Below are 12709 nucleotides of genomic sequence, written 5' to 3' on the forward strand. Positions count from 1 at the left end.
CACGTTTTTGTTTCCACTTAATTTACACTGTAAATGTTTTTAGCACTTGTTTTTGTATGCATTTCTCCTGTTGTGTATTTATTCTTGTTGGCTTTAAATGGGACCTAAAATTCTGTTTGACCTCATGTGAACAGATGTGTTGAAATGACAATAAAAACCCTTGAATCCTTGAACACTTTTTAATTCACTGTCACAATGGTCTTGAATAAACAAGCTGCTTGCATGAGCAGAACAGTTTTGCTGTGAAAATGAAAGAAGACCCAGATCCATGTTTGAATTTGAAAAAACATGTTAGACATAAAATGCTGTTATTTTTGGTTTTCATTTGCTAAAAGGTTGTGGCATCCCATTTTAATCCTGTCTTTATTAAGTTATATAACAAGTTTTGGCTTTCCAGGTGTCGTAATACAGATTCCTAAACAAGCATCGCCTTTAATTCCGTATTCACATGTGACATATTTAATGTGCAAACTGGGCAGGTTCACACTTGAGACAGAAGAACTGACCTCTGAAAAGGCTATCATCATTGATTTGAATCAGGAAAAGCTTAACATTTAAGTAAACACACAAGAACATACAAATGTCAAATGTATTTTATACTACAGCCAGGCATTGAAAAGCTGATGCTTTAGTTTTTATATCAAGTTTTTACAGTCTTGAAATGTAAATGTAAAAATATATTTTTACAAAAATCTCAACAAAAAACATTTTTGCAATATAAAACATATTTTATTCTGCAATGTGCAAATATTTTGCACACTGTAAAGATTTTCCAGAAGCCTCATGGTTATATAGTTTGCAACAGACTCCACATTTTCTCCACTTTACTATGGCTCTTACAGGTCTGGGAATCATTATAGATTGTCGTAGAGTTTGCAGTGCAGATATGCCAGCTTCTCGGCTCTGCTTTTCCTCAGCAATGGAAACCACTCTTGATAACTAAGCTCTACAACCCTATAGCCTGCTATCTTTAACTGCCTTCTCTTCATGGCATGAAGTCCCAGGAGCTGCTGTGACTGGGAGCAGAAGTGGTTCCTGTTCGAGACCTGTACTGCAATTTTGACTATCTCATTGGAGTCCTTGCGAGAAGGCCCAAGGTGACTGGGTTTGGTCAGAGTTTCTATAATATCAGTGGTCAAGTCTAGCACTGTGTCAAAGAGTCTCCCACTTTCATCGGGCCGTAATCTTTGAAGAGATGTAGTCTTCACTTTAGGTGATTGAGCCAAAGGCGCTTTTGTGTTGTTTTTATTTATCAACTGTTCTAAAAGTTCATCAGTTATTGTAATTCCTACATTTAATTTCCCCCAACCCTGATTAGAAGGAAATGTGGATGAGCTCTGTTCTAGAGATGCTTGGTTCACAGGTACAGGCTGCCCAGTGGAGTTGAGGTGCACTTCCAGGTCAATGGAGCGAGTATGGGGAAGGATCATTCTTTTACATACAAACTCCTCTCCACCAAGCAGATCTTTCAGAGCAGATTCTGCCTCCTGAACCTCAGGTTTCTGGCACACATCTGACTGAGCAAACTTCCACAGCATTTCTGTAACCTCATCTCGAAGTTCACTGCTTAGTCGAGTGCCAGTCCACTGAGGCAACTCCAAAGCTACAACTCCATCTAAAGTGAACAAATCCTTCTTCAGCTCAAGCTGTGTGCATTTCAGTGCTAAGTTGACAAAATCAGGGCTCAAGGCTAATGCAATTAGGTCTTCTGGGAACTGTGAGACAAAGGCCAAGCCTAAAAGACCAGTGAGCAGATGCTCTGGGTATCGTTGAAATTCAGCTTTCCTATGCCTCAGGGATTCTGTAAGACTTGGATAGAAGCTTGGACTCCGTGATGGGAGAAACCCTAATGTGCCATAAGCCCACAAGAGTTTGCATGAGTCTTTACTTCTGCAGTGTGGCACTAGCAAGGGTACTCTGTTAGCGACAGCAGTAAGGATACTGTCATTACTGTAATGAAGAGCAGAACAGGTCAGTGCCACGTGCATTAGCCCCTTGACACCCATTCTGTGGGCACGCTGAGGAACTTCCTCTGCCATGGCCTCCAGCCATGCCCTGTGATATAAATAACTGAAACGCAGGTACTTCAACACATTCACCATGGCAAAGTCGCTCATCTCCTTTACAAAAGAGAGTGCCTTATCGACAATGCGAGTCACTGCACTCTCAGATATTGAAGTTTGGGATTTAAAGAGTCCTAAGCATATAACACCAACCTCCTCAGGTCGCAATTGTAGCAAATGATGCATGAGAAGCTGCTCCAGAGGACGGATCAAGTCTTTTGGACACTGCCTACCCTCTCCCAATATATACAACAGTTGGACCAGCTCGGGCACGCCCAATTGTCCCAGATGCAGACGAACAGAGTCATAGAGGTGCAGTAGGAACTGAGGTGCCTGCTTCCCTATACAGCGCCACAAATCAGCAGCTAAAATCAACTGATGCAAAGTCATCTGACTGGACCGGCGACTCAGCTCAGTCTCGTACAGTTCGAGTACAGTGTGGGCAGAGGGCATGCCCAGCCACACAAACGACTGCAGCACCTCCAGCAGCTGAAGTTGAGTAAAGTGGCGAAGGTGTTCCACGGAATATCGGAGGAGCATGATGAAGCGCTGGTCACTCCTCACTAACGGCATCTTGTCTGGGTGCAATCGACTGAGCTCCATAAGAAACTGAGACACATCAGACGCTTTCATGCTGCTCTTTAAAACAGCCACTTTTTGGAGCAGCTGCATTGCCTCCTCCCATTTGAGTGGGTGAGGTCTTTGGTTAAGGTCTAGTCTCATTGAGGCATACTCTGGTCTGCATTTGTGGAAGGCACGCGTCTCTACTTTAACATCTGGTAGTACAGGTTTTCTCTGGTAAGAGGACGCTGAGGTTCTCTCTGGTTCAGAGCTTTTATTGAAAGCCAAGTCCAGAAGAGTGTTCTTTGAGCTGGAGAGGTGTCGTGAGCAACTCACACTGTAGCGATTGCTCCGTTGCCAGAAAGAAGGTGCGAGAGTGGGTAGACACTGCTCATCTTCATCATTGTCTGTTTGGCTATGGGAGGCTGCAGAGTTCAATGCAGAGTGATGATATGAAGAAGGGCTGTAACGGAGCTTGTAACCTTCTAAACATACTTCATTGTGCTGCGATAAGATTCTCTTTTCCTCCAGATCATCAGCTTCATCCTCTGGTTTGATATGCACATGCTGAGCCCTGGCAAAGCCTTTTCTCAGGCCTGGGAGGTGGCGTAGCCTGGGCATCCAGCGACACACCACACAGGCAGCCATGGGTGTACCACACTAGAAAACATAGCAAAATACAGCAAAACAAAAGTCATGTTCCAAGTCAAGTAATGTGCCAAGCAAAAACATATCTTACAAATGAATAAATTATACATTGTTTGTATTAAAGCCACAGTTAAAAAGATACAGATGCATACAGATGAGCTTCCTTGTTAATTTTTAAATGTTGAAACTTTAGACACAAACATAAAGCTGCTTGTCAATCGTGACCATACACTATTTTTTTGTTATGGTGGCTATAATAATGCACTTTGTAGCTCTTTCCGAGACTGACTACAATACATGATATTTCTCTCTTAAAGTTGCAGTTTAAACTAAACGATAAATCTAAATTATTTAGAGATTTACATGTTAAAGTAGTCTGTCCATCTGTAAACCAACAGAGGTCAGACACGTTTTAGAATGAGACAGCAGGAAACACGATGCTAATTCAAACTACACTAAACTAAAAGTGCACAAATCTGTTTGTATTTTAACCAGATCGTTGAACTGACCTTTTACGATCCAAAAGCAACACGTGCAACGGTGAGAAACTTCAAGAAATCATGGCAGGAACACACAGCATTAGTCTATTAGAACGACTCCTCTGACAGACCTACGGCAACCAAACCGGAACTCGTGAATATGATTTCCAAAATAAAATGAACTTTATATTATCAGCTACAATGTTATACGCATACATATTCTAAAACAAATCAATACATCAATTTGAAATATAGAGCACTGTATTAGCACGCCGCAATTTTAATTTGATCCTTAAATTTAATAATAATTGCCTGTAAAAGTACCGTGTCTGACTGTATGATATTATTATGGCAGGTTGATCGAACTTCCGTGGCGAGCAGTGTGTGACCTATGGCAGCTGGGTAGGTTCAAAACTACTCATTCAACGAGCCGCAATGAGAACACATCAACAATAACACAAGTTGTGTTAACTGATACTAATTAATAATAATTATCACATTTGATCAAAACAAAAAAACACCCTACCTGACCTAAGATGTTTGCATACCATAAAAACCATTCTTGTTTAAATCTTATTTTACATCAGTACCTAGTAGTACATAAATAAATGTGATTCTGGAACTAAGAAACAATATAGAAATACAACAGTTTTTGTGATAATTACTTTTATATTTTATGTTGATTCAATGGTTACAGTACTGTGCAAAAGTCTTGAGCTACCTTGTTTTTTAATTCGTTGCTAGGAAATGGGAAAGAGCTTGAAAGTCAGTATTTGGTAAGACCAACTTTATGCTTCAACACAACTCAGACTATTTTTTTTCTTATTTGTTAATTACATAACTTTCATGTACTGTTCATCTGCTCTAACATTTTTAAGGCCTGCCACTTCTTCTTTTGTGTTCCAAGCTCTTTGCGAGTCAACTTGTTAGTGCAAAAATACTATTTTATATTTTATGTTTTTATATGGCAGATATTATTTATAGATTTTTTCATATTTATATGCTAAGTTGTCTGTTTTTTGTAGATACAAAACTGCTTCAGCCTTAGAGTTTGGTAACTTTTTTTTTATGTTGGAACGATTCAGGACGGAACTAAAAATGAATAAAAACATCCAATGTTCAAAGAAAAAGTTTAGCATATCTTCGGAAAACCTGGCATTTAATTCATTGGAAGCAAAATATTAAGAAAAAAGGGGTAACTCTTTTTCGTATTTGTTGTGTGAGAAGCTGAGCTATCAAACTAGGTTATACTGTAAAACATGTTTTATTTTTAAAATCTATCAATTTTTTTTCTTTTCTTTTTCCCTCTCTGTTTATTTAGGTATGACCCACGTTAACCATTATTGTCCCGTTTAGATGTTCCATATTTTATTCAAGTGTGTTTATTCTAATATTTCTACACATAATAATTTATTAATTCCAAAATGTACTGCCCAAGTCTAAAACAAGTTGTATATCAGAAGATATGTAAGGGCCCAGACACTTGATGCCATTTAAAGTCTTTAAGTTTTTTCACTCTATAGATCTTGTCTTGCTCCTCCTTACTGTTGTTTCAAATTTTTATTCTTTTATTAATAAATTTGTTAATTTCTTTTAAAACAGAAAACAATTCAAGTTCAGTTAACTTGAATTTTTGCTTTTTACAGATAATGAAAATGACCAATCTAATCAATCAATTTTTTTTAAAAAAACATAAAAGTTGGTTGACTAGAAAAATATCTGGTTTTGATGTTTTTCTTTCTCTTAAATGCAACACAACTTGTTTCTGTGAAAGATTCATTCCTAACACTAAAACTGTCTAAGGTTCAGTTTAATTATAAAATTGTGGTGAGTAAATTCTAAGTAAGTGTTTTAGTTTTATCACACTTAGGCAAGCTCGCGGTCACATTTTTACCACATGAGATTCTACATATTCTCTTCAAACACCTCGATTTTAAACAACAGTTGTTGCTGTTGTTAGTTTTTGAAGATTTCCACTATATGCTGTATACATTCTATGCCTGCAAAAAAACACTGTTAGCAAAATAAAAGATTGATTTGTAATGTTGCCATCCCCATGTTTTTGTTTGCTGGTTTGTTTTTTGAATCCTCAAAGTGAATTTTGGGAAATGTTAAATATGTCACAGAAATAACAGTTGAAGTGAGACGTACACCTCTTTGAAATAGTTATTGTATCCATTTTATTTTTTGTTTTATTTTTCATTAAAGTGCAACATCATAATCGTTCATATGTTTTCAATGCAATGCTTTCTGTCTGTTACATTTGCATTTCTCTTCTGTTTGAGCAGAAAAGGCAATTTCAAAATCTGTGCCTCCATTGTGTGACTTCACACATGAATGAATCCAGGGGTTAGAGGTGAACTACACTGACCTACGGCCATATGCAAGACAATTCTCTTATTTCTGCTGGTCTTATGTCCTTTGAGAAGGTATAGCCCCAGCAAAAGACACTGAGCCATGTAGGTGGCCTTTGGATTCCCTTTGTAAAACTTGTTGCTGACATTAATGAATATTTTTATGTTACTAAATGTTACAGTTAAATTGTATACAGAAGCATGGTGGTATAGTCTTTTATTAAAACTAAAGATAAAAATCTATTATAATTTTTTTTTATTTATCTAATATTGTAAATAATGTCAAATAAAAAACAAAACGAAAAAAAATAAAACATAGAAAGTCGAAAAATGTTATCATCATTATTATTCGTTTCATTTCTAAGATTCTGTTTTGGTTACACTGCGTCAAATTCTGGTCAGCTACAAATCTGAAAAGCCATCCCAGAAAATTCCCAAAATAATATTTTATTTTATTTATGTAGTAAACAGATTTAGCACACAGACGTATACTATCATCCAGTTTAAACAAATTGAATACATTTCTTTATCGTTCGATCGAATTATTTTAAGAATGTATTAAATCTCATAAAACATATTTATTCCACGTGTAAACATCACCAAAATCAAATTAGAGAGCCATAAGGCGTCCCGTCCAGTGATTATAATGGGAGGCAATTTGATATATTTTCCCCCTATTGAAACGGCTTATCTATGTGACCACCTTTTTATGTATAGCTACAATATATGAATTAAGTGGGGAAACTTCAGAGTCCCACTTGGAGAGGAAGTAGAGGATTTATGCTAATGAAGGAGTTGAGGCTCCGCTACGCTGGCTGGGAACCGCCCTTCATTCACCACATGGTTAAAAGGAGAGTCTACTCGCGCCACTTTCGCAATCTTACTACGATTCCCAAAATCCTAGCAAATCATAATAGTAGCACATGGTTGTGCACTTTTTTGGAGGGGTTACACGTCTTAGCCGATGTTTAATCTGTGAAGTCTGTGTTCTTTTTTTTTTAATTTTGAAGATGTCCAAGAAACTGGGTAAACGGTAAGTCTGAACAAGTGAGTGAAGATGGTGGATTTTTTAGTGTCTTATAAGGCGCGTGTTGTTGGCAAGAAACCTGTTGTTAGCCTTTTTTGGGAGATGCGGTAAACGTCGGGAAAGTGAAATGCGCTGGGTTGACTTCGGTACGTGTGTGCGCTCTAACGTATATGCGAGAAGGGGAGAAGAAAGCGTTTTAATAGTCAAGTTTCCGCATTTTTAAAAACAAATGTTGTAGGAGCGCATGGCAACCTCTCCTCCATGGCAGGAGAATGAGGGAGATTTGAAAAGCATGTGTTGCCGCTGCTGTTGCACCTCTTGTCGGTACCTCGGGGAAGTGGTCCACACTCGTAAAAAGATAAAATTAAATAACCGCTACAAATTTTGGCAAAAGCCCCAAGTTGTATACTCACGTGCCCGCGCTGTCAGTCGTCTGTTTGTAGAATTTTTAAGTTTTCAGTCATTTCGGGTTGCGGCGGTGTACATTTAAAAGTGCCTCCAGAACAAAGCAGCAGCAGCACATGGGGCTCTAGCAGGCCGCGCGCCTTTGCTATCCCGCGAGCTGCCGAGTTAGCGGCTAACGCTAATATGCCAACAAAAAATGTGTATTCATAATAATAACATGATTGTCACTACCTTTGCGGGCTCTCTTATGTTTATTCAAACGCCGCTGTCGGCGTTTACAAGCACCTGGGAGCACGTGTACTGATCTCTAATTAGCATGTGTGAGTTAGCCAACTTAGTTGTTTCAGTACGGCTAAGACAAGGGGCAATACAAATCTTAGAAGTGGACGGGGAGTGGAAGCGAATATCCAAACATTATCAGCATATTTCGTGAGATTACTAGGGTATTGGATCAAGTGTTGTCTTTAAGGAATACTGATAGGCGAACAAACTTTAATTGGATAATTATCTAAACAACTAAACACACTGTAGCAAGCTGCACGCGTTAGCCTGTTTGGCTAGCGCATGCTTACAGCAGACTGTTTTGATGGAGCCTTCGTGTAACTACTAGCTTGTGTGCTGGATTCTGCGTTTTAAGTTTGGAGCAGTTGCGGTTTCACGCGTGGTCCACAGAGTAGTCATTATAAGCGAACGCCTCACGTGCGGCCAGTTTTAGCTGCGTGTGTGCGCACGGACACTGTAACATCGTCGATGTAGTCCCATGTGCTGTGTTCTTGCAGTGGCTATTAGATTTTTTTTTTTTTTTTTTAAACTGTGGACTCCTGGGCGCCATGTTAGCGGGTGGGGGAGGGGTACAGAAATGTGGCTGGAGTACAAGTGTTGGTATCCATGAACAGTCCCGGTTCAGACTCCTGATTTATCATTTAGCTTTAAGGTGTTCGAGGTTATTGGCGTCTCTGACGCTATCATCTCGATTGCCATGCGGAAAGCCTGGCTGCTTGAGATTAATTGGAACAGAGTTTTGGGTTGGGGGGGGGGGGTTTAAACGGACGCATGGTGTATAGCTACTCTTGAATAACAGTTTTTGCAGAATGTCCTGAAAGTTGTATTAATGCAACGATTGAAATTGAGTGGGGTGTGCATACAGAGGGGGAACCTCATGGAACCTCAAAATATGTGCAGAGATGGCGAATAATTGTCCAGGATTTACAAGGACAATTTAAGCACTCAATAAATGTGCATGTATTTGTGTAATTAAATTAATGATTTCTCCAGCAACTTAAAAAAAACTTCATGCCTGAAAGGGTTTATAATATCTTGATCACTAAAAATTGTCATTAAGTTTAGCCTTACAAGGACCATTCTAGTTGGGAGGGAAATGGTCTCTTCTGAGTGAGTTCATACACCACACTAATCACAGTACTCTTTGCCCGTTCAACTTTGTCAAGACTCTGCAGATGTATGAGATCGTTACTGTATACTGAGTTTGAACTTTTGAATTTTTATTAGAGAAAATTACCTATGTCAAAACTTGTCAAACTGCAGCTAACCTCTAACATTTGGTAAACCACAAACTGATAAATGTTAGGCTTGAGTTGGGTATAAACCTTCTTGTACAATGTCTTTGTGTATCTTTTTTGTTATTCCTACTGTTAATGCTACATCTTATTTATCCCTACAGAACCCCTTTCACATCTGTCTCCTGGGCAGTCGTCGCTGTGGCTTTAAAGGCACAGTAATGCAGTCTGTGAGGAGAACGTCACACGAGCAGTTTACAGTCACTGTAGTGCCAAAGTGCTTACAGTGCAGGTAGTTTTGTTCAATTCTACTGCAGTGAAGGCACTTTCAGCACTCTTCTGATAATATTAACTGAAGGAAGCTGACTTGTTCACAAACACAGCCTGTATGTTGCAAGTTCTAAGTAGACTGAATCCACATACACTTGTTAATAGACATCTGGCAAGACCTTGTCGTCTTGCTGTGAGGCTCAGCCCCCTGATGTTCTGGAGCAAAGCAGCTGTGTAAGAAGCAAACATGCTAAATGGTTGTTAGATGTTGTATATCTTGTCACTGTGGAAAAGTGCACAGAATTGGAGCAGCTGCTGATTTGTTTTTGTATTTTTATTTTGCTTTATGTATGAGGAGAGGAGTCTTAAATTGTTACCTGGCAAAATGTGACTACTACTAGTACTTATGCTAAGGTGCATCTAGTGCAGATAGTGAAGTAGACTAGCACCTACTGCCCTAAGTGCTCCTTCTGGCATAAGGGGCTGGGACTCTCATCTGCCATGTATCTCTGTATGCATACATGTGAGAGTGAGAGTTTGGGTTTTTTTGAAGTATATTTGCATGGACACTCTCAATCTTAATTGTGGCTGTCCTCCGTTAGTTTTGCGTAGTTGCGCTGCAAGAAGAAATAAGTTGTGCAAATCTATGCAAAACTGACGGTGGCCTGCGTTTCCATCCAAATCTTCTTTGCGCATCGTCTATGAAAGAACAGTCAGTCTGGTTTCCAGTGCACCTCTGTCAATAATGTAAAGACAAGGTTTCAGTAGTATTAAAGTGCTTATAGTGCAGGTAGTCTTATTACTGTTTAAATTCTACTGCAATGTGAGCACTTCAAGTACTCCTAGACTATGTCGTCTTGGGAAAACTGCAGGGGTAGCTTATGCACGTGGGTCTCTGGTTAGTTTTGCTGGTTTGCTTTCAGCTTTTAAATGTACTGCTGTGCAAATCCATGCAAAACTGATCATAGAACTGAAAATAATCTATCAGAAGTGATCCCTTTCTGTGCAGGTTGGGAGAGGTAGCAATGCTCTGTGCTTGTGTGGTATTGCACTTGTCCCGGCCTGTTGAGGACACTGGGAATTGTTCTGCAAGTTCTCCCAGGATACTTTTTTAAAATCGGAATTTGATTATCATCTGTCTTTTTAATGTGCACCTATTCCTAACAAGCTCTTAAACGTAGGTCACTTGAGAGTTGAGGAAAATTCTTGCTTAGAGCACCTTGCCATATATCTAAGGAAATATTTACTCTATGCAATGTAAATACAATACTTGATGAATAAATACTTAAATGACTCCTTTGTTCAAGTTTCTCTTCAAATATGTAATTCATTGTTAGTTTGAAAATTTACTTTCAAAATGAGTTTTTGCTTCATGGCACGTCTTAACTACAGGGTGTACCAATTTCAAAGTGATTTAATCCCACAGGGGTCCTCCGGTAATGATCGCAACACACTGTCAGAAAAAGGAGTTTCATGTGTTTCACGCAGTTGCCAGTAAGTTGTATAACAGAAGGAGCAGCTGCATTAACTCCAGACAAGCTTGCAAAAGCATGGAGCAATTTTGTCTACATGTACACTTGCCATGCATACAGAGGGGTACACACAAAGTAGTTTTGGATGTCTACTTGTTTTTTGGACAAATATGTAAATGGATGTAAACTTGCGTTGCCTTCCAAACTTTCCAAAACTTGAGCTTAATATTTGTCCTTTGCATAAAGGCCCACTGATTTGTGGTCTTTATGCAATCTGTTTTACATGAAGTAAAACAATCAAGTTAGCCCTGTAATGACATGTTTATCATGCTTGCGTTCTTGAGATTTTTAAGTAAGAAATATTTTGTATTTTTTGCTTTAAAACAGTCTTGAGTAATTGCGCGAACATGCCATGCAGCAAAAGTATGTATACTTAGAATTGCCAGAAGCTTCAACAAACACTCCAGTTTCTCAGTAAAAAGAAAAAATGCAGTTCTGGCAATTATTTAATGGTTCAGGCTTTTAAGGGTTCATGCAAATTCAGAGTGGTTATCTACCTTATGAAATGAAAACTAGATGAAACCAGTAACCTCTTTAATAAAAATTGGACACTTAAGAGACAAACTTTACAACTTTTAAATAATGTTCCTTGTTTTACTGAGTCTTAACATGGAAGTGGTGTCTGCCTTCATAATGTTTTTATATTTGTTGTATTTTTATTATTTCAAGTAGAGTTTGCAATTTTACCATCCTCCAGCAGAGGGAGGTAGCAGAGCATTTAAGTGTTTGCTGGTCAGTGTTAGTGGCCCGGTACTGTACAAATGGAACACAGTAGTATACAAATTTAACACATTTAAACTGGAGACATGCAAATTAATTACTCAAAATCTGAAGAAGCATGTGCCCCTTAATGTTCTTAGTTTTTACAAAATTAAGACAATATTGGGTTTTATTTATTTTTTTGGTGTCTTGTTCTGCAACATTTTCTTTTACCTAAACCCCATTGCTATAAATAAGTACTGTGTTAACTGATATCAACTGAGTGAGCGCTCCACTTGTCCTACGGTTCCAAGATCTAGCAGACTTCTGGTCAATGAGCAGAGTTTCCATTATTTGGCATTGTATGGTAGGCTGGCAGAGGGAGCCATTCACTGGAGTGTTCATCTTTCATTATCATGTCCTCTCTACTTGACAGACAAGATAAATGGGAAGCATCCAGAAAGGACATGAACTCAAAGATGCATTTCTGCTTGTCAGTCCGTGCAGATTGCTCTAGCAACCTCTATTTAAGTTGATGTCGAGAAAGTCCTATACCTTTATTAGACACAGAATGCTGCGTGACTGTGGACTGTTGGGTAAAAAGCAACCAGTGCATTTAAGTTTTTGTCCAGGCTTTGAGATCCAACTATAGCTATGGAAATTAAAATAAGACACCAGAAAGAGTTCTCGCAATAAAGTCGTATAACTATTGTTTTTTTTCTTTTTGCCATACAAGCATGTTGGCTTGTTCCTTGTACAGACTGAAATATTTAGCCTAAAAATTGCTAGATGTTAATACATTTTGACAGTAGCTGTTTCCAGAGGATGAATCCCATGACCTTGGTGGGTTTTGACTCTTCTTTTGAATGCTATCACAGGTTTTATAACTTTGAAATTGGCACAATTTGTCAGAAACTATCTTGGATGAAAAATGGCACTTGTGGTTTTCTTTGGTAACCATTAATAACCTTTTTTTTTTTTTTTTTTTTAAACTTAATTGTGATTCCAAAGGACTTCTGCTAATTTGCATTGTCCCTGGAAAGGAAGTTTCCTTATTTCTACAAATGCAAATGTGATTTTAATATAGTATGACATAGTTATAGTATGGCAATAGCATGATTTGATTATTCAAGGATGGCATTCAAGTTATCAAA

General features: G+C 38.4%; 1 protein-coding gene across 1 annotated transcript; it reads right to left on the bottom strand.

Annotated features, from left to right (window-relative positions):
- Positions 1–165: 165 nt before the first annotated feature.
- fastkd5 (FASTK mitochondrial RNA regulator 5) lies at positions 166–3880 on the bottom strand. The gene is made up of 2 exons (XM_006788406.3): positions 3782–3880; positions 166–3284 (listed from the first exon to the last, which is right to left on the bottom strand). The coding sequence occupies exon 2, from the start codon at positions 3270–3272 to the stop codon at positions 855–857; it is 2418 nt and encodes an 805-aa protein (XP_006788469.2). The 5' UTR covers positions 3273–3284; positions 3782–3880; the 3' UTR covers positions 166–854.
- Between the last annotated feature and the right edge of the window lie 8829 nt (positions 3881–12709).

Source organism: Neolamprologus brichardi, chromosome 16, assembly GCF_056152115.1.
Source record: "Neolamprologus brichardi isolate AB-2024 chromosome 16, ASM5615211v1, whole genome shotgun sequence".
Lineage (NCBI taxonomy): Eukaryota > Metazoa > Chordata > Actinopteri > Cichliformes > Cichlidae > Neolamprologus > Neolamprologus brichardi.

Coding starts and splice junctions, on each gene's coding strand:
- fastkd5 (XM_006788406.3), bottom strand. CDS start 3,272: ATGGCTGCCTGTGTGGTGTGTCGCTGGATGCCCAGGCTACGCCACCTC.